At 45.9% G+C, this 22678-nt stretch overlaps 1 protein-coding gene across 4 annotated transcripts in view; it reads left to right on the top strand.

Moving 5' to 3' along the window:
• LOC306891679 (NLR family CARD domain-containing protein 3-like) overlaps positions 1-22678 on the top strand; it is an 87753-nt gene that overhangs the window by 45736 nt on the left and 19339 nt on the right. The window contains exons 1-4 of one of the 4 annotated variants that reach the window (XM_079452146.1): positions 17609-17696; positions 17971-18038; positions 18378-18488; positions 18667-18718. The exons of the other annotated variants lie outside the window; for them this stretch is intronic. Of the exons in view, the coding sequence (XP_079308272.1) occupies positions 18013-18038; positions 18378-18488; positions 18667-18718 (189 nt within the window). The 5' untranslated portion in view covers positions 17609-17696; positions 17971-18012. Of the gene's footprint in view, positions 1-17608; positions 17697-17970; positions 18039-18377; positions 18489-18666; positions 18719-22678 lie in introns of those variants that run through there. 4 annotated transcript variants of the gene reach the window in all.

The following is a 22678-nucleotide window of genomic DNA, read 5'->3' as shown; positions in this document are numbered from 1 at the left end:
GCCGGCCTTCCAGCCGGCCTCAAGCCATGTTCCTCAGCCGGCCTTCCAGCCGGCCTCAAGCCATGTTCCTCAGCCGGCCTTCCAGCCGGCCTCAAGCCATGTTCCTCAGCCGGCCTTCCAGCCGGCCTCAAGCCATGTTCCTCAGCCGGGGACTCCTACAGCCCCTGGGACTTTGCGCTCTCGAGCGCCGCCCCCCAGGGTGTCCCCTAAGTCCCCTGGGACTCCGCGCTTCCGAGCGCCAGGGACAAGAACTGTTCCCCCTTATTCCAATCCCTACGGATTTACCCCCCCGGACTCTTGTGTTCCCCCACCCCCCCTCCCCTGTTTGTTATTTTTATTATGTCACCCCAACCCATTGATTATTCTTGCCTGTCTGCCCTTGTTGTTTTTTACCATGTTTTGTTGGATGTTGTCCGTTTCCCAGTCAGTCTTGTCTCGTTAGTCTGCTCCTTTGGTGAACGCCAGGGGGCGTTCATTAAAGGGGGGGGTCCTGTCATGATTCTGCCTGCTCTTGTCTTGATTTTCTGGTCTAGGGGCAGAATCATGACAGACCCACGTGTTTTATGTGGAGAGGATCATGTTATGGTCAATCAGGACATAATATGCGTTCTCTCCTGTCTCGTCATTTGGCCCTGCCCCTCTCGTTTCTAGTATTGCTCTCCTCCTGTGTCGCATTACCCACACCTGCCTATCGTTATCCCCTTTGTTGGTCTCCCTATATAATACCCTCTTGTCTATTGTCTTGTGCTCGTTCGTTGTACATGTTTCATGCTTTTTGCCATGCCATGTCTTGGAGTCTTTGTCATTGATAGTCAAGTCAAGTCAGTGTGAGTGTTTTGTTTTGTTAGTCTAGGTGTTGTTGTAGTTCTTGTCAAGTGTTAGTCTTCAGTTTATTGTGTTCCCTGTTTACCTCCTCGTGGGTTTTTGTTTTGTTCCTGTTTATTATTTATTAAAATCCTGTTTAAACCCTGTTTCGCTGCCTGCACTTGGGTTCTCTTTCCGCGTTCCGTGACAAAAAGTCAAGATCCAAGTTAGTCCTCAACTGCACCGCGCACCTGCGACACTATACGGAAGTTGCGTCATCAGTGACGATTCGTTCCAGGGAAAGCACTGGCAGCCTTTTGCACAGTTACAATAGATAAAACAAAGACACAATGGCCTCTTTAAACACATAAGACCTTTTAAAAATCGAATAGCAGCTGTTATAACTGTTTTTTTATCTATTTGTCCGGCATATAGTGTCATATGATATCTAGATGAAGGTCGCAACTTAAAACATTTTAAAGGGATTGATAGGGTCACTTATGATCAGTGTTGGGCAAGTTACCTCCACAATGTGATACACTATAGATGACTAGTTACTGTCATTGAAAAGTCATTAGTTATATTACAATATTACTGTCTTTGAGTTGTAATGCGTAACACTTACTCTTGAGTTACTTTCATCAAAATAACCACAACAGTATGACGACCCTGCTGAAAGAAAACCACCACAGAAGTTCCACTGGTATCCATTAAAACTCCTCTGGTAACTTTAGGATATATTAGAAGCTTTTGTAGTGTGTTTTGGACATTATTTGAGTTTGATTTAATGGTCTCATCAACATCATTCTCATATGACTGATATGTAATACTGTATGAACAGGTATATGTCACAATGAACAGTAATACAAACAAATAAAATATAAACTAGACGAACAAACCTGTGTCTCCTTTCTGGCCTTTTTGACCAGCAGCCCCATCTTTACCATCTCTGCAGGGGAGCCATTGTGTCCCGGTATGCTGGGGACTCCAGGATAAACATTTACATTTATGCATTTGGCAAACGCTTTTAAACAAAGTGACTTACATTTGCATGATCCTATACATTTGTCTCTAAGTGCAATCCTCTGGATCGAGCCAAGACCTTGATGTTGTTACCACCAAACTCTTCCCACTGAGCTGCAGGAATGAGCTGTCGCAGCTCATACATGCGGCCACAACTGCAGCTGGAGCAGCACAGAGACAGCAGGACTTTAACATCACCATCTTCTGCTCACTGTGGAAATAACAAGGTTTCTGTTTAAGCAGTATTTAAAGTGTCCACACTTGAGGGAGGGATTTACAATATATATATTTATTATGATTATTAATTTAGTTTGATTATTAAAGTGATAATTGGCTTCAGTTTATAAAATGTTTATCAGCTTATATCCAAACATAAACAGTTAACAAATGATTGTTGAAATATAAATATAGACTTTTTCACATCGATGTGTCAAACACGAAAGCCTTGATGTGACTTCACAAAAATGTGTAGATAGTTTCTCTCTCCACTAAATATTTTAATTAAATAATAAAACAATTACATTCTTTAGCTTGTTAAACTTTAAGTTTGTTGTTTAGTTTTTAAACCAAATCAAATGTTTGAAACAATCTGTTTAAAGTCATATAATCAGGTCAGATACAAATGTTGTGGACAGGACGGGTCTTGAGTTCACTGTCATGTTATCAGAATATATCTGCGCAGTCCCTAGAACAAACATTACAGCCAACCAATGAAATCCCATTTACAGTAGATGACATCACTTCAGGTACTTGGAGTTTTTAAAGTTGTTATTAGATTTGCATTTAAATGAAACAGAAACTAATTTATTCAAGTGTAGCGGGATTTCACTACAATGTAGGGGTAAGTGTTTTCTCTGGCTCTGCCTTGGATGACTAGGAAAATGACAGGATCGAGGTCCCCACCCTATAGTTTCCTATAGCTATTGTCTAAGTATGTTTTTCTCTGTCTTGATTGTTTATGTTCTTTCTTTTAGTGATGACTTAGAGTTTGATTCAATTAATTTCCTTTTCCCGTCTACCAGCCTAGAGGACAAGAGGGATGTCCCTTCTCCAAGGAGACAGTAGACTTAGAATTATTTACCTTAATGTTCAGTAAAGAATAAACAAAAACACACAATAGTCATGAGATGAGAGAGTCGTGAGTACGGTTTCACCACAACAAAATGTACAAACAAAAAGAAATAAAGCTTTGTTCAGATTCACTCTTCTGTTCGGTCTCTTTTCTTCAATTATGCTCAAACCAAACAGAAATAGGAAAACAACAACAGTTCTGAAAGACCGTTCAGAAGGTACTCGGTACACTCAAAAGTACTCTATAAATGTTTCCACATCAGATATGTTTTCATGTCAGTCCACATACCAGAATGAGATTCACAACCCAGAGTTCAGTTTGACCTCAGCGTAGACCTGAGCTGGTGTTGCAGTGTCCAGATGTGTCAGGTCATTTAATCACAGATGACCACCTGATCAAACACAGAAAGTCTCTTTTCTTTTTCAACCATGAATAGCATCCACGTGAGCGCTTGCAACAGACGAGGATGTATTTTCCACAAAACAACACAGTAACACAGATTCACTCAAAACAAAACTGTTACCAGTTCAGAAAGTATGAAGAAGGTTCATTCAAAAAGACAAAAAACACTGCTAATGTTCAAAAATGAATTATAGAAAAAAATAGAAGGGAAGAACAATTATTCCTTGGAGGCAAAGGATGAAGTAATCAAAATAGGAAGAAAAATACTGTCAATGAAGAATTTCAAAGAATTCGCAATGCCGTTTGCATCCACACAGCGGCGCTAATGTGTCAGAAATGGAGAGCGATGAAGTCTTTCTCTTCCCCTTCTCTCCGCATCTTTTCCAAGTGGTGCTCGCTGCAGAGCATATGGGCGGACGTTAGACGTCCAGCGAGGAGGAGCTACAGTTCACATCCAGAGAGGAGGAGCTAGATGAAAGCTTCACCTCTGTGGATATTGAAGCGCCGCACATTTTCGTTCATGAAAGCTCTCTGTCAGATCGTACTTAAGCAATCCTTGATACACATTAGATTGCCTGACCTGTGAATTTATCTCAATCGTTTAAACGTGGACACTGCGTTGTCCTTGCGTGTGTGATATAAAAAATAAACAAAATCAACCTATTAGCTTGTCTCTTCCCGTTTCATCATTTTAAATGTACACAGGGTAGATGGGAATCTAATGAATAAGGAATATCATTTTGGATGGATTCATAACTAATTGATTAAGAAGACATGGATAAAGTCCAGTAGTCTGAAACCAGCCACATCACACTAAATAACAATAAAAACAAGAAGTGTGCTCTAAGACTGCCATTGCAGGAATATTTATTAGTAGACAGGGATTGTTACTTCATTTACAATTTATTAGTCACATACATCACTGCCCTTATATGTTACTGTATTTATTATCGTTAATAGCAAACTTCAGTCGAGTGATAGATCTGGATAGAAACTTTCATTGAATTATTCTATTTAATTTATCTCATTCATCACATTATTCATTAATCATATGTATTCATTCATATCTTTTATCATACACTTTGATTCATATTATTTGTTACATTTCATCCTTATTTTCAATATTGTTTGACCTTGTTGGGAGTTGTATTGTCTTGATATGAGTCTCCAATGGTCTCCATCTCAAGGTTCATAATAACATCAGGAGACAATATTTTGATACTGTTATCTGGCATGGTTAACAACACCTATTGAATCTGTTTCTAGTCTGACTAAGTTTGACAATCCTAGACTGAACATTACAGCACAACTGAGATGATTCAATTAATCATTTTTCAGTTTATTTAACATCACTTCTTCTCCTGCCTGCTGTTCTTCCCTTCAGCTCTTTATCTCCCTGGTGGCTATGTTTAGGTATCGACTCACATCGGAGTTGATATTCCCGGATTTAATAAGTTCCTGAAGGATATAGATCTAGTGAAACTGGACTCAAATTTATAAGATCGGCAAGCCATATTCCGCTGTTGGATCTATCACTAGCAACAAATTGTAAAAAACAAAATTGAATATTAGTAAACAAAGATGCCAGAATTCTTTCCCTACATAACTTTAATTGTTGAAAAACATTTATAAAATAATATTTACACAGATCTATCAGCTAGCCTTTTTGTTTCAAAGGTCAGGGTTATGCAAGCAAGACACACGCAGATTTCTTCTATCATACATTTCCTTCATGAAAAACATCATGTCCTCCATTCTTTCAAATGTGAAAAGGAAGGGAGCCCGGATCTTGTCTTCATCCATTTCACCATCATAACAAATGGTGTCAAAAAACAGATCCTTGTTATGGCCAACAAGGCATCATCCTCACTCATGCTTGTGATCTGTGGTAGTTGAACTTTCCCAGTAAATTGTGTTCGGTTCTCCTCCACCCAGTCACTGGCAAGCTGAATCCGTTTCATCACAGCAGAGTCCTTTGTGCAAAAAGATAAGACATTTCAATAATAATGTCAATATTCAATTGCTGCTCAAACACTTTTTGAAACACTTATGAAACAGGAAGGTAATTGCATAAATAAGTCAAACAATAGATAAACATATCTATGTACATACATGGATTCTCGTTGTTGGGGTGACCTCCATGACATCTGGCATAGTTGGGATGACCTCCATGAATTGGAGTGATCCGGTTGGATCACTTGTTTGTTGACAGAAACGTGACTTTATAGAAAGAGTGCAAAAACAATACACTTTTTTTCCAATGTGTATTATTTATGACAAATTACCTGCATACAGAGGAATGCTCATAATGCATATCTTCATTCAAAGTATAGTTATCAATATCTTACCTTGCCAGAGGAAAAGCTTGTAATAACTGATGGCACCACCACCTCATGATTGCAGGCATATAAGACTAATAGATGCCAAGTGGAAATCTTAGTCATTAAATTCGAATCACTTTTGTAGTACATTTTGGTGATCAAATTTAACTAGAAATGGATAAATATTCCACAGTCAGTCCCTCGAAGCTGAAGTGGTGCACCCTGTTAATTAAGAGTGGACATACAGTCATTCAGGGGAAGGCGTCCAGTAGGCATCCGTAACAGATGCCCAAGCCACCTCATCTGACCCCTCTCGATGTGGAGGAGCAGCAGCTCTACTCCGAGCTCCTCCCGGGTGACCGAGCTTCTCACCCTATCTCTAAGGGATCGCCCAGCCACCCTGCGGAGGAAGCTCATTTCAGCCGCCTGTATCCGGGATCTTGTCCTTTCGGTCATGACCCAAAGCTCATGACCATAGGTGAGAGTAGGAACGTAGATTGACCGGTAAATTGAGAGCTTCGCCTTGCGGCTCAGCTCTTTCTTCACCACGACGGACTTACATTTACATTTACATTTACTCATTTGGCAGACGCTTTTATCCAAAGCGACTTACAAGTAGTTTTATACAGTGGCACATTACTGCAGAGCAATCAGGGGTAAGGTGCCTTGCTCAAGGGCCCTTCAGTCATGACCTGCTGGCACTGAGATTAGAACCGGCAACCTTCTGACCACAAGCCCAACACTCTAACCATTAGGCCACAGCTGACTTTGTGTCCATGTCTGTAATTCGTAAAGTAAAAATTCCCTCACAAATTCCCTTCCATATTTCGCCGAACACTGAGGTCCAGTGATAATATTAGTCCCGTGTGAATCAGCATCTCTTTGATGTGGCGGCTCATAAATCATTTTTCAAGGTTTTATCTGCCGTTTGTGAATAAAGGGGGCTGTGCTGAAATGTCATGATATTATTTCGGGTGTTGGCTCATATCCATAAATAACAAAACCGCGTTTTGCCGGGAGTCTCAGGTTTTGTTATTTCTCATGGAAACTCGTAACATTAGAGACCGGGATCGCAGTGATCTTTGTGATCAGATGTCTCATATGCTGACAGGTACGGTCAGATATCGTTATACATCAGGCTATACAAACTATACGCAAAGCCTTGCCATCCGAGAAATAAGTCTGTAGATTTGAGTACAACCACAGGCTTCACTTATTCCGTGTGAATGTGCCACATGAAGTACAGATGTGTGGAGGTCATTTCTAAATCACACGAGGTCCCCAGATAATACTAATCCTGCCCGAATAGGTGTGAGCGTGTGAACAGACTGAAATGCGCGTGAACACACAAAAATGCGAGTGAACAGACGGTGAATGCATGAGATTTGAGAGCCCTGCAACATGTACAGAGTTTGGCGGGCTGTGCGTCAGTAATAATGGTTCGTGGGGAAACGCTGTGCTCCGTCTGTACTGTAGTATAATGGATTAAACGAAGCTTCCAGGCTAAACAAATTGCTTGAGGAATCGTTTCAGCTCTAGCCGCAAGTACATTTCCTTAAATTCAATAAGGAAATAATGCTGACTGAAATAATGCTGATTGGATCCACTGCATACTCAAGAAACCCACATTGGACCCTGTTACTTCCGAAAAGGTACAGACCTGTCTCTCTCCTCCCTTTTATTGCGAAAAACTCTTGAAAGGGCAGTTTCAACCAAGTTTCCTCATACCTATTCAAGAACAATCTACTGAATGACAAGCAGTCTGGCTTCAAAACAAACCACTCCGCGATACTGGCTTCTGTAGAGTTGGTGTCTGCTGCGGCGGAGCACAAGTTGAAAGCACGGGCCCCTATTGGGGTGATCGGTGTGGCGATACTGGCTTCTGTAGAGTTGGTGTCTGCTGCGGTTTCACACATGGTTTCACAGCAAACATATCTCAAACACTGAATAGTAACACAATTACCTGCACCCAATAAAGTCTTTATCTCAATTACACTGAGTGGATTAGAGTACTGCCGTTGAACTTCGCGTCTCCTCACGTGCGCTGTGTAAACTAACTAGCGTCTATTTCCGCATCACCGGATGACGCTGCTAAAGTGATGCGTGCTCTGATAGGTCCATATCATCCAGGGCATTGAAGACAGCCGGGCCTTTTGTACAGCCGCCCCCGAATTCAGGAACGGAATTCGCTCATCTAACAAGGTCTATATCCTTACCTAGTCGCCCTCAGGTAGGGCTGGAAGCTGGATGAGACAGGCCACAACACGGGTGTAGATCTTCCCTTTAACATCTACACTGGCAGTACGTACGCGACCATCTGCACTTGGGAACACTTGAGAAACCTTGCCTACCGGCCAAAGAGCACGAGGAAGTTGGGGATCAATGATCATGACTACATCTCCAATTTCTACTGTCTTCTGTTCCGTCCTCCACTTCTGGCGAGCTTGGAGGTCTGGTAAGTAATATTTAAGAAAATGTTTCCTGAAGTGCTCAGTAAGCAATTGACTGTGGCGCCAACGTCGTCGACTCAGGATCTCTGATTCCTCATAAATTACTTGAGGCAGCCATGCATCTCGTCGACCAATCAGGAAGCAGAATGGGGTGATTGGGTCGATATCCGCAACATCAGAAGATGTGTACCCTAAAGGCTTTGAGTTAAGAATACCCTTTACTTCAATCAGGACTGTCCTCAGTACTTCTTCTGTTACAGTCTGGGCTCCAATAGTTACCCTGAGGGCTTCCTTGATCGAGCGCATCTCCCTCTCCCAGCAACCACCAAAGTGGGGGGCACTTGGCGGGTTGAAGTTGAATTTGATCTGCTGACTGGCGAGATGGATCCTGGAGGGCAGCGAAGGAATCATTCAGTTTGCGCTCTCCTCCTTTAAAGTTTGTCCCTCGGTCGCTCAATAACTCATGTGGGTTCCCTCGCCTTGCAATGAACCGTCGAAGAGCCATTAGGAAAGAGTCCGAGTCTATACTGGTGAGGAGATCGACATGGATAGCCCTTGTTGTCATACACTTAAAGACTATGCCCCACCTCTTCTCGTTTCGCCGGCCGATCTTGATGAGGAAGGGGCCAAAACAGTCTATACCGGTTGAGTAGAAGGCCTGGAGGAAGTACAAATGGAGGAAGTATCTTTGTCTAGAGAGGGGTAGGTCAGCCATGAAAGGTACCTCTGGTCGGCCTCTCCATTTCTTACAATTAGCACACTGTCGTTGGTGTCGACGGACGGCTTCACGGCCTCTTAGTATCCAGTACGTTCTTCTTATTTCGGCAAACAACCGCTCCGTACCTGGGTGATGCAGCCGCTCGTCATAATCCTTTATGATTAACGCTGTAATAGGATGTCGAGGGTCCAGGACGGCTGGATGTACTACATCTGCTTCGAGTACTGCACCGTGGCGTAGACGTCCTCCAACCTTAATCAGACAAGAAGCAGTGTCAAGAAGTTTCATCTCGTCTGGAAAGGACTCAGCTTGAACTTGATGGATGATTGCATGTCGAACATCCCTTTGGAGGTCAGCACTGGAGGTGTAGGCCGCCCCGTGAAGCTCTTGACCATAGGAGTCTAGGCACTCTGCCAGTGTGTTGTATTGCTGCAGATTAACTGGGGGTGTGGTAGTAGTAGTCATTAGCCCGGAGAAGGCTGACTGTCTCAGTTCGCAGTTCGGCGCTTCCGGCGACGAAATAGGCTGCTCTGGCCAACTATCTGAGGGAAGCTTGAGAAAAGCTGGTCCTTGATGCCATCTGCTTTCCTTGGAGAGGAAACTAAGAGGCTTGCCTCTGGTTATATCGTCGGCTGGGTTGTCTGCAAATCTGACATAGCGCCAGATGGCCAACCCTGTCAACTCTAGAATCTCTGCTACCCTAGTTCCCACAAACACTTTATAATGACATGAGTCCGAGGTCAACCACGTGAGTACGGTGGTGGAGTCGGACCAGAGCGTCGCCGAGTGAATAGGAGGGGTAAGTTCTGTGTTCAGTAGCTGGGATAGCTGTGCTCCGTTCAGTGCAGCACACAACTCTAGGCGGGGTATGGTTTGTTGCTTGCGAGGGGCCACGCGTGATCTGGCGGCAATGAAGGCTGTTTCGACTTGACCCTCCTCATACTCCATGCATAAGTAAGCCACTGATCCATACGCTTGCTCAGATGCATCACAGAAGACATGGAGGTCATATCGACAGAGTAGCCGATCTTCCTGTGACTGGGAGTAGCACCTTGGTAGAGATATTTCTTCTAATCCAATAAGCTCCTTCTCCCATCCTTGCCACAATGTAATAAGATCCTGGGGTAGCTGTGGATCATCCCAGTCACGTTTTTTGTCCCAGAGACTCTGTACTAGTATCTTAGCCTGGGTGGTGTAGGGAATGATATATCCGAGAGGATCATATTGGCTTGCTAGTACTCTGTACATGTGACACATTGTCACCGGAGAGGTAGGGATGGCTCAATGCTTGTAATGAAGCATATCAGATTGGCAGTGCCACGTCAATCCGAGCGTCGACTCGTTGACGTCTTGTTGGCCTTGACTGAGCCAGAGGTTACAAGTACAGGATCGGGATTCAATAGGGAGGTGACTAATCACAGACGGGCAATTGCTGGCCCATTGTCGAAGCTCGAAGCCTCCAGTGGTCAGAAGTTCGCGGAGCCGGTCAACTAGGTTCTTAGCCTCTTGGGGGGAGTTAAGGCTGTGTAGACAATTGTCGACGTAAAATGATTTCTCAATTACCTCTCTGAATTGGTCTCCAATCTGACTGTGATCCGTGATGTGTCGCTGCAGGGCATAAGTAACGCAGCATGGGCTACAGGTGGTGCCAAAGGGGAGAACTTGCCACTGGTACACGTCGGGAGGGCACTCCGTCTTAAGATCTCGCCACAGAAACCGAAGTAAAGGCATGTCACCAGGAAGCAGCCTCACTTGGTGGAACATGCCACGGATATCACTGCTTATGGCGACTGGATGTTCTCGAAAGCGGAGCAGGACGGCTGCTAGTGAGGGGCTTAACGTGGGTACAGGTAGAAGGAACTCATTAAGGCTTTGGCCTTCAAACTGAAAGGAGCAGTTGAAGACAATTCGCGATTTGCCATTGTGTTGTACAATATGGTGGGGAATATACCAAGAATCTGTGGAGTCCTCCACTTCTCTAGAATCCAGCTTAGTCACATAACCTGCTTCTTTCAATCTAGTGATTTCGGCCTGGTAGGTGGACGCCTGGTCTGGGTTCTTAAGCAATCTTCTCTCAACACTCCTAAGCTGAGGGAGAACAGCTTCTTTGGGCATAGTCAAGCATGGCATGTTCTGCTTACGAAGGAGCGGGGTAGCACACCGCCTGGTCCCTTCTTCTTCCACTCGCACCGTCTTTTCCTGTAGGAGTCTGATGGCTTCTTGATCTAGTTTAGACCGTGTCGCTACTTTGTCACTGCGGCAGGGAATCACATCCATTTGCCACAGTCTCTCAACGTGAGCAAGAAAGTCTGTGTGGGGAAGCACAGAAGTGAAGAGACACTGGTTTGTGTTCAATCCATGACGAACTTCATGAGTAGGACCCTGAAGTGTCCATCCCAAACGTGTTTTAACCGTTGCTGGACCTCCTGGTGGGCCTAATAGAACCGGCTCAACTGGTGTAATGAGATGTGGACAATCGGATGGACTCCGTTCATCTGCTGCAAGGGGAGACCGGCTAGGTGCTTATATTTCTTCTGTAAGGAAGCCACTGAATAGGTGTGTTCAGCAAGGCCTAGTCTCTCAGCTGAAAAGGCATGCGGAATGAGATATTTCTTGTTACGCTGAGCCACAGGTGATACAGGGAAGGAGACAACTTTTGTGTTTAGCTTATAGTCAATGTTATCTTGTACAGCTGCTTTGTAACAATGAAAATTGTAAAAAGCACTATATAAATAAAGCTGACTTGACTTGACTTGACAGCCATCCCATGCAGTACTTGCTGCTCTTGACTCACCGTTCGAAGTATCAAATCCTCTGGTTGTCCTTTAAGGTTTAGTTGCTGGGCTGCAGTATGGAGGAGGATAGTTCTTTATGACCCATCATCCAGCACAGCATATGTCTCCATGGATGTATCCTCGTTTGCAATGATCACCCGACTGACTTTCAAGAGGACTTTGCGACTGCCAACAGAACGGTCTGCAAATAAAGTGCCCTTTGTAGTACTCACTAGACACAGGTTCTCCTTGGGTTCAGTCTCGGCACTGGGGTTCACAGCTCTCTCGTTCAGATCATGTAATATAAGCAGGTGTTTTCTGTTACTGGTTTTGCACAGGGCCTTTAGAGTGCATCTAGCTGCTGTGTGGTTGCGGCCACATCTCCAGCATCTGTTATTCTGACGAATCCATGCCTCCTTATGTTCCTTTGTTAGCTCTTTGAAATTGCGACATCCGTTGAGGAAGTGACTTGCATTGTCACAATAGGGACAATAAGAGCGTGGCTTCTCTCTGAATCTTACAGGGCCCGGCTTCGGCTCCAGGGCAGATTCTCTGCTATCGCTGTTAACAGTGGGCTTCTCAGCTCCCATCAGGATACTCGTAGATCTGCCCGACGGCTTGTGGTCATGACGATAGTCTTTTCTCCTGGTAGGCAAGGGTGGGGCATACGAAAGTAATTTGGCAGTGTCATCTTGGACCTGTAGCTCGTATTCCAACCAGACGGCAAAGTCGAAAAGTGTGGGCACTGTAATCCTAGATGGATGGACGTATCTCTTAAAACTGATCTGGAGCTTGTGGGGAAGCTTGCTTTGTAGTCTGGACACATGAGATCCACATTCCAATTCAGCCGCTCCCTCAGATCCCAACTGCTCCAACATACTCACTAGTGAACGTACTCGAAGAGCGAAGAGCTTGAATGATTTCACGTCACCTGTCTTGAGATTAGGGCCTTCCAATACCTCAGTGATGCTTCGCAGGACCAACTTGTGTGGCTGGCCATACATCTTCACTAGTGCTTGCATGGTATCGGTATATGGTCTCGTTGAGTTGCAGTAAGAGTCCGCTACTAGAAGTGCCTCTTCCAGCTCCAAATGATCCATCAGAATCTGATACTTGAAGCGCTCACTCGCATCTGTAGGCAAGAGGTTCTCGAGAGCCATGCGTAATCGGGAAAACTGTCTGGGGTCAGCCACTGTCAGACTGGGTTATGGTAGGCTTGGGGCCTCGATATATCTGCTCTTGGGCTTGCAACAACTCCCTTCTGGGCACCGCCTGTGGGCGTGAAGGTGGCCTCAGTTCTCTCTCTCCCTGAAGATAGCTGTGTCTTTGACTAGACGACCCGGCATGATACGATCCTGGATCTGCGGGCTGGTCGGGGTAGATGAACGTTCTCTGAGGGGGGGCATGTTGACTCCCATCGGCAGGTGCCATCCTATTTGAGAGTGTAAAGTCCTCAAACTGGTCCGACAGTTGCTGTTGCTGGGCAGATGGAAGTGATGTAGTGTCATTACCTTGCCATGTAGAAGGTCTCAGTCCACGGGCTGATGGCGGCACGCGATTGCGATGGGCTGGTATTGGGGTCTGTGCTTGACGAGGGGTATCAATACAGGAACTGAACTGCTGCATCTCATGTTTCAGGTATGCATTATCTGTCTTGAGTCCGTGCAGTGCAGACAATATATCTGGTATGATGTGCCTGTAGAGCTCATCATTTCCCTTCTTCATCTCAGCCCACATAAATCTCATATCAGGTTGCTGCTGAACTTGGTGGTGCTCATCATATTCTGGTGACACCTCTCCATTTTTTTTTTATTACTGAACTCGGACAAAACTGAAGTGTTACTTATCGGACCGAAAACCGCCCTACGTAACAACCAAGAATACTGCTTAACTATTGATGGATGTTCCATAAAACCCTCATCTTCAGCTAAGAATCTTGGCTTTATATTCGATAGTACTCTGTCATTTGAGAACCAGGTCGCCAAAACCTGTAAGATTGCGTTTTTCCATCTTAAAAATATATCTAAATTACGTCATATGCTGTCATCATCAGATGCGGAGAAGCTTATACATGCCTTTATGACATCAAGACTAGATTACTGTAATGCACTATTAGGTGGTTGCCCTGCAGGCCTATTACAAAAACTCCAACTGGTCCAAAATGCGGCAGCTCGAGTTCTTACACGTACAAAAAAGTATGAGCATATTAGCCCGGTTCTGTCAACCTTGCACTGGTTACCTATAAAGCATCGCATAAATTTTAAAATCTTGCTTATTACTTATAAAGCCTTGCATGGTTTAGCTCCTCACTACTTGAGAGAACTTCTTACGTATTATAGTCCATCACGTGCACTACGCTCTCAGGCGTCAGGTCAGTTGGTAATACCTAGAATTTCAAAATCAAGTGCAGGCGGCAGATCCTTTTCCTATCTAGCGCCTAAACTTTGGAACAGTCTTCCCTGCAATGTCCGGGAGGCGGACACACTCTGTCAGTTTAAATCTAGACTAAAGACGCATCTTTTTAATCTTGCATACACTAGATTATCATAATATATGTATTTCAAAGATCTAGGCTGCACTAGTTAGATCAACCGGAACCAGGGACACTTCCAATAACAACTGATGCATTTGTTGCATCAAAGAGTGCAGAACAGTACTCTACTCTCAGCCAGTCTTGTCTCATTGTTCCAAGGTTACAAGAGCGGAGCGGGCAGGGCGCAATCCATTCCTAGACCTGACAAATGCTGGACGAAGGAAGTGACGTCCCTACAAAACTTCAGCCACTATTAGATTATTAATGATAATTTTAAATCTAATTTTTTTTTATTTTCGCCTTGTTGTGCAAGCACTGTTGAGCTTGTGCAGAGGCTGCAGTTTTTGCCAGAGGGGAACTGGAATCCCCTGGTTAGGCCTGGTTTCCCTCCGAGGTTTTTTTTCTCCTCCAATGGAGTTTTGGGTTCCTCGCCACCGTTTGCATACTGTTTTGCACTGTTTTGCCTGGCCGGGGGGGCTGCTAGAATTTGATAGTCTTATTTAATTAACTCTGCATATAGTAATTTATTGTGTGTCTGATATTTGACCTGTGTTTTGAATTCCATAACCTTTTATGTTTTACTTATAGTCATTTTTTCTTGTACAGCTGCTTTGTAACAATGAAAATTGTAAAAAGCGCTATATAAATAAAGCTGACTTGACTTGACTTGACTCCATGTGGGTCTGGCCAGACATCTCCGATGACTAGATCAGCGTATGAAGGCTAACTTGTTGGAGAAGACGATCGTGAGGTGTCTTCAGCTGTACATGCAGCGGCTTCCGTACCAGCTTCATTCGGGCGTGTTTCTGATGGTGCTCTCATCATATGACCTGATCCTTGAAATTGGTAGTCTGCTAAATGTGCAGGCGGTCTTATTTGTCGTCTGGGTCGTACGACAGGTGGATCAGGCTCAGCATAGGATGTCATCTCTCTTCCGTGATTCATCTTATCCGGCTCGAAGGACCATGAAAATGAGGGTTCGTTGATGAATGAATTTGAATGTATGAAACACGGTAGGCAGTCGGTAAGAACTGAGTGAGATGGATTCTTGAATCAGAATGCACTCGACAAATGTTTAGAAGATGTCCACTTTACTGAAGAGCTTGGTGGATATACAGATGTGTTTTTTCTGTAACAAGTTAAACCAAGAACAAACTTAATCACATGAATATACAATGGTTTCACAGCAAACATATCTCAAACACTGAATAGTAACACAATTACCATATAACAGTATTAATTCCGCATATGAGGTAATTATACTCTAAATGTCCACAAGGGGGCCCTAGCAACATGCAAATGCGGTATAGCGGCAACTTTCAGACTAAACATGGATTCCCGTGTAAACGTTACATAGCGTTGTTACATAACACACATAACACCAATAATAATGCAGATAGGTAAACTAGCAGTTCAACATCTTATAGCAAACAGCATTCAGAAATATACAGGATCGAGCATGTTATATAAACAGAGCTAGGCTAATTGGTTAACGTGAACAGCACAAGAACAATAGCGCACTTTCTGCAAACTAACAAGAGATAAGAACATACGTTACTTACTTCACATACACGCACACTGTAACCCAATAAAGTCTTGATCTCAATTACACTGAGTGGATTAGAGTACTGCCGTTGAACTTCGCGTCTCCTCACGTGCGCTGTGTAAACTAACTAGCGTCTATTTCCGCATCACCGGATGACGCTGCTAAAGCGATGCGTGCTCTGATAGGTCCATATCATCCGGGGCATTGAAGACAGCCGGGCCTTTTGTACAACTGGCTTCTGTATAGTTGGTGTCTGCTGCGGCAGAGCACAAGTTGAAAGCACGGGCCCCTGTCGGGGTGATCGGTGTGGCGATACTGGCTTCTGTAGAATTGGTGTCTGCTGCAGCAGAGCACGAGTTGGAAGAGAGTGAGAGTGGTGATAGAAGCTAAAAATAATTAATCTATGTCCACACCTGCCAAGATCTGCGTCCTGATGTTGGTGGAGACGACGGGGTGGTTCCAGAACCGGGGTGTTGACTGGTACTGCTGTAGCCAAAGAGAAACTTTGTCGTGCCTGTGGTAGAGAGAGGAGGGAATGGTGCCCGATAGAGTGGCTAATGAAGGCAGCCTCGCGTCAGCAACGGCATCCATGGCGGGGGCATAGCCTTGGGGAGGGGAGGGAAGCCGGGAACCTGTGCTTGGGACGCTAACTGGAATGCAGCTGGAGGCATTAGCTGCTTCTCTGGGGCGGGCCCCAGACTTGTAGACGGCCTGCTGCAGCGGCATGTAGGCTGAAAGTCTTGCCTTGCCTTGATAGTGGAGGGGCTTGTGATGATCAGGGATCCTGGTTCGGCTCCTCTGTGGCCACCTGCTGGGGATGACGTCCCCAAGCCTGCGATGGTCCAATTCCCAATGGCTGGGATGACCGTATATGCTGTAGCATACGACGACGCTGGCGAGTGAAGTTGTTGCCCGGTTGGGGGCGGTGAAGAAGTGCAGTGCGTTTTAAAGCGCGTTGTGCAGACCGGCAAAGCTGGCGGCCTCGGGACTGTAACGCTGAAGAGCGCTCAAAAGCGTTCGAATACGGTGTCGTTGTCTCTGATATGTTAGATTTAACTCTAGAGATGGTGTAGTTAAGATTTCGGGTCTTATTTATTAGAAGGCTCACTTGAGCTGAATGCTGTCAGGAGTACCCCCGGCCTGCGAGGGGCGATGGTGGTATGTGGTGAGCAGGGAGGGGCGAGAGCCGTGAGGTAAAGGCGCGAGGCTGGTCATGTGAGTGATAACGAGCATCAGCAGTGCGTGCACCGGACTCGCATCTCTCACAGAGGAGCTCCGGAAGCATAAGAGAGGAGCAACAACAGGGAAGTGAGTGAGAGGAACAGGCCTGGACTCTATTTTTTGTTTTATTATGTATGTGTATGCAGTCGGCCGTGAGGGAGCTGCCGGCATTTTACTTGCGTTTTATTGTTTGTTTATTTAATTAATTATTATGTTACGTTCGCCGGTTCCCGACTCCTTCCTTCCTTTTATGGATCTTTGTTACAGTGTACATACAGCATCTGCACAGAGGTTGAACAAATGTTTTAAAAAGTTTTCTTATTAACCTCTATCTAAATAATAATAATAATAATGAAATATCTGTTTTATGATCTCTGATATTCAAATACAGTATTATTGAGAAAACAATCTGTTTTAATTTATTTTCAACATTATTTTCAAACAATAAGTAGGTAATAAGAATTTACTTTCTATGTATTCCTATTAATCACAACTCATGTTATATTAAAAATAAATAAGAATTTAGCATTTATGATATTTCTGTGAGTTCATTTTTTTTAGGGGGCGCAATCTAAAATCTTGCCTAGGGCACCAACAGAGGCTGGACCGGCCCTGGAAGAACCTCAAGCACAGGGGTCACCAACTAGTGGACTTCGGTCTGAATGCGCTCGCGGTACTTTGATGTCATCTGCCTGTGGAACAAGTCTGTCATGTTTGGTGGCTCCTCCTCCTTCACAGGTAACTGCAGGTGAAAGTGAAACTATTACAGCAGGAGCCATTTTACAGCAAAGCCTCGTTCAAGAAAATAAATCATAAACAAGCTAAAAACACAGTAAGTATAAACAGCCTCATGTTTATTCAGTAGATTTAGTATCGTCTTGCTCTGAACATCACATTAAGTTTATTGGTTGAAGAACTGTCTTGAATATTGTGTTGTTTTTGGAATCAGGAAGTGTGTTTATAAACTCAAAACATTAAAAGTGACGTTTTGAAAACTTAGTTTCACTGTTAAGAGCAAATGTGAAGCTCAATGTTGTGAACGGACTGATGGGAAAGAAGTGTGTATTTCTGAGATGACACATAACACATCAGTATTTTCTTTACAGGTTTGAGATTAACTCTTTATATTCTGACACTGTGTGTTCATCATGAATCTCTCCAAAGAGACCAAAAGGTGAGAAATGAAAGATTTTAATAAACTTAAATGTGTTATTGTCTATAGTTAGATGCGTTTTGCTCTGACAGATGTATGAGTTTGTATTTAATAACTTACTTAAGTTTAAATAGTTTCAGTTTAGTTTTATATATTATTTGTGGTTTTATAATCATTAAAATGAAGAGACATTTTGTAAATGTACATTTTATACACATTTACTAATTATATTTTTATGAATAATATTAAAATATGTTTTTATCATTTATATAAAGTATTATTATATATTAGTATATTTATTGGGAAAAATATCTTATTCATAAAAGTGCTTTATTGAAAAATGTTGTAATGTTGTTTTAGTTTGACTGGTGGAGAATCTCCTAAACCCAGCTGTGTGTCCATGAAGAGTAATGAATCAATGGATAAACCAGTTAACTTCAGTTCAGGAGACTGTGATGATCCAGATGTGAGGTGAGAACAGTCTGATGGTTTAGACGAGTAAATCACTTCATCAGTCTTTATTCTCTGATCTGAGTCTGTGCTGTTGATGTTACTGCAGATATTCACTGAACACTTTACTGACAGATACACACATTAATCCATGTGTTCACTGTATGAAACACATATTTCATTTATTGTTCAATTACAGAAACACAACAAATGTCTCATTCAGAGGGAAGTACATGGATTCTGTTTTCCAGGTGAGTGTGTGTGTGTCTGTGTTTGCATGTGTGTGTCTGTGCATGTGTTCATCTTTGTGTGTGTATGTGTGTGTGTGTATGCATGTTTGTGCGTCAAGTGTGCGCGTGTGTGTGTGCACATATGTTTCTATGTGTGTGCGTGTGTGCATGTGTGTGTGTCTGTGCATCTGTGTGTCTGTGTACACGTGTGTTTTTCTGTGTGTGCATGTGTGTGTCCGTATGTGTGCGTTTCTGCCTGTGTGCATGTGTGCGTGTGTCTGTGCGTGTGTGCGTCTGTGTGTATGCGCGTGTATGCATGTTTGTGCGTCAAGTGTGCGCGTGTGTGTGCACATATGTTTCTATGTGTGTGCATGTGTGTGCGTCTGTGTGTGTGCATCTGTGTGTCTGTGTTCACGTGTGTTTTTCTGTGTGTGCATGTGTGTGTCCGTATGTGTGCATGCGTTTCTGCCTGTGTGCATGTGTGTGTGTGTCTGTGCGTCTGTGTGTATGCGCGTGTATGCATGTTTGTGCGTCAAGTGTGCGCGTGTGTGTGCGCACATATGTTTCTATGTGTGTGCATGTGTGCATGTGTGTGCGTCTGTGTGTGTGCATCTGTGTGTCTGTGTTCACGTGTGTTTTTCTGTGTGTGCATGTGTGTGTCCATAAGTGTGCATGCATTTCTGCCTGTGTGAATGTGTGTGTGTGCGTGTCTGTGTGTGCACGCGTGTTAGCGCGTGTGTGTGCGTGTATGTGAAGTTGAGAAATGGATGCAAAGCAACTACTGTGTAATATATACCACGATATATACCGTTTATATATCAATATTTTTCAAAAATGTGTCTGTAATGAAGTTCCATAAAAGGGAAAGAAGGAGGAGGGAAAGTTTTTAACAAAACTTTAATCAAATGAAACAAACCATAAACACAGAAGTAAAAGACCGGCAGCCACCTCACCGAAGACTGCCGGCCATAAAACATAAACACAAACTTAACATATGTCCGGGCCCGGTCCTCTCTCGTCAACAGCTACTGCTCATCCTCTTAAGCTCCCATTCCCTTTCTGTCGGTCTCTCGACGTTGTGTCGAACCGACAGATGGGGTTCACCGCTGAGAACCTATCATCTTTTGACTATTTTGAAAAGGCCAATTAAATTGTATTATTATTCCTCAGCCACGCGCTCGGACACGAGCCTTGGAGATGAGGTGTCCCTTCAACATCGGAGCGCGACCTGCTGGCATCGGACTCTGGCGATTCCCTGAAGCTCCCTCCCTCGGGAGGTCGAGCACAGGTGAGAGCAGGCGTCAAGATGTCAGCCATGCTCACTCGGACCGCCGTGAGTGTCGGGTTGCGGTGCACCGCAGCCCTGGCGCTCGCGGCTGGGTACTTCGCACATTGGGTCCGGGCGCGACTCCAAGCCGTGCCCGGCTCAAGTGCCGAGTTTTACCGAGGTGCATAAGGACTTCAGTAAGACCTGGAGCACCCCCTTCGGCGCTTCCGTCTAGCTGACTCTATCGCCCTCTCTTCCCTCGGGGCGGGGAGGCAGCTAGGGACTGTGTCAATGCACCCTGGGTGGAGCATGCAGTCGCGGGTATCCGCAGACGGCGGCCACCTGGGGAGCTTGACCTAGACTCACCGTCCAGGGCATGTAAGGTCTCGACATCTCTGGTGTTGAGGCTGGCAGTGCCGTGGGCCAAGCTGCCACCACTCTTACGCCATGGCCATCCTGCAGGCCAGGGCGCTAAAGAGAGCCCCACGGGGTAAGACTGACCCAAGTAGTGCCGTCGCCGACTGGCCCTCCGGGGACCACGGTGGCAGCGCAGGCTGGGTCTCTCTCTGGGTCCCACTTGCAGCCGCTATCACCCTCTGAAAGATGGTGTTCGGCAACTCGACGTTGCGTCGTGGCGGCACGCAATGGCGAGTATAAAGCAGCATTCTCGCTTCGACGGTGTGTCGAGCTGCACCATCGCCTGGCAGGTGATTTATTGGAGCTGTCCCCCCCCGGGTGGGACCAGCACTGCTAGTCATTGAACCAACCCCCGCGGGTTGATGAAGCAGATCGTAGCCCCCCCTGTGAGGTCCCTGGGTGCTTGGTTAGCATTTCAAACCATCACGGTGGCTGGGAGTGCGGTCCGTCTCGGCATTCGATCCAGTTCGCCAGACCTCCGCCGGGTTTCGGGCATCCTCTTACTTCAGCAGCACTTCATCCTCCCCAAAACCAGGGGGCGCTGCATACCTTGAGCCAGAGCTGAGCTGCTTGAACTTTCAGGCAGCAGCCAGCGGTCCCCTGAAATGAGTTTCAGAGGCTCCTGGGCATGGTGTCCTCTGGGGTGGCCTGTCCCCCTCGGGTTGACACACATGGGACCGCTACAGCACTGACTACAGAGACGAGTTCCCAGGAGAGCGTGGCGCACTGGCAGCAGGCGTGTCGTCAGCACGATCGGCGTAGCATACTAAACCCCAGGGTGGCATTCGCTCGCTGCAGTCATCGCAACTCGCCCAAACGCCTCCTCCCGTGGAGACAGCAGGCGGCAAAGCCCCTGCATGTCATGCACCCACCGGGTGTCCTGAACCAGACAGCCAAGCGCTCTCTCGTCAGTTGACACCTCGGGGGAAGTGACGACTCCACTCCTGCGGGGATGGGTACGTTGTGGCATTCGAGCCGGACCTTTGGGTCTGGCTCCTGGACGGGACGAGGAGCTCCTGGATGATCTACCCCCCACAGTGGTGGAGACTATCACTCAGACAAGGGCCATGCCCACAAGGCTGGATGCCTTTAAGTGTCGCCCCTTCTCGTCCTGGTGCTCTTCTCGAGGAGAAGACCCCTGGAATTGCTCGCTCAGGAACGTACTGTCCTATTGCAGGAGTGGCTGGGGAGTAATCTCCCCTTCCACATTGGAGCGTGGGTACCCGCTGGCGCGGTTATCACGCACCAGTTGCTGGTGAGTCTCTGGGGTAGCATGACCTGATTATTAGGTTCCTTTAGGGCGCGAGGGGCTAAAGCCTCGTCCGCGCCCCATACCCTCTTTGGGCCTTGAGGTGGACCTTCGGGTCCCCTTTTTTCGGGCCCTTCGGAGATCCCCCTTCCTCGTTCGGCGAGGGGGGTTGGCTCTCCTGCTGGGGCTCGAGTCCATCCAGAGGGTGAGGCACCTGCAAGTATTCCGTGTCCACCGATTGCCAAAATTCAGGGCCGATGACTCTCACGTGATCCTGAGACCCCGTCCGACTTACCTTTCGGGAACTAGGTGGTGAACTTGCAGGCGCTCCCACACTGGGAGAAAGACCCAACCTGTACGTGGGGTGTCCAGTAAGCACATTGCGCCTCTACTCGAACCGCACGGAGGGCTTCAGGGGTCCTGAGCAGCTCTTTGTCTGTTATGGAGGTCAGCAACGGGGAGTGCTGTTTCCAAAGAGAGTTGTCACGCTGGATCGTAGACGCCGTCACGGCGTGCCAATCCTAAGCCCGTGCCCATTGGAGTGACGGTACACTCCGCTCGGCACCGTCTCAGTGCGCCTCTCTGGCAGACATTTGTAGAGTTGCACCTCGCAGAGGCTTGCAACCTCCGTGGGGAACCGACAGCTCGAGTCTTGCCAACAGGTGAGACCAGCGGTCGTAAGATGTACGCCTGCGAATAGCGCCATTCCCCTTCTTAGGTGGATCAGTGCGCTGTTGGCTGCCTCCCTTCTTTCCCCAAGGGTGAAGAATAGGCAGTCCGTCCATCCATCAATAAGCACTCAGGGCAGCGGGCTGGGCGGGGCAGCCCTGCCACCTATGGCCGGGTATCAAGCTGAGTTATTACATATAGCTCTAACCGGACCTAGTGCCCCACACGTAGTAACCCCCCACCAGGGCGGTTCCGTCTGAGATATCGTCATGAGATGGTTCCCCTCATGGCAACCCATGACCTCCCCCAGGTGGACATCCACCTTGCGGCATTCCGCACATACCTCCCATGAGTTCTGCCCTATTTGGTGAGACCATGT

Source organism: Barbatula barbatula (genome assembly GCF_947034865.1).
Source record: "Barbatula barbatula genome assembly, chromosome: 3".
Taxonomy (NCBI): domain Eukaryota; kingdom Metazoa; phylum Chordata; class Actinopteri; order Cypriniformes; family Nemacheilidae; genus Barbatula; species Barbatula barbatula.
Note: the sequence above shows the minus strand (reverse complement) of the source record. Positions and strands in the feature narration are given on the sequence as shown.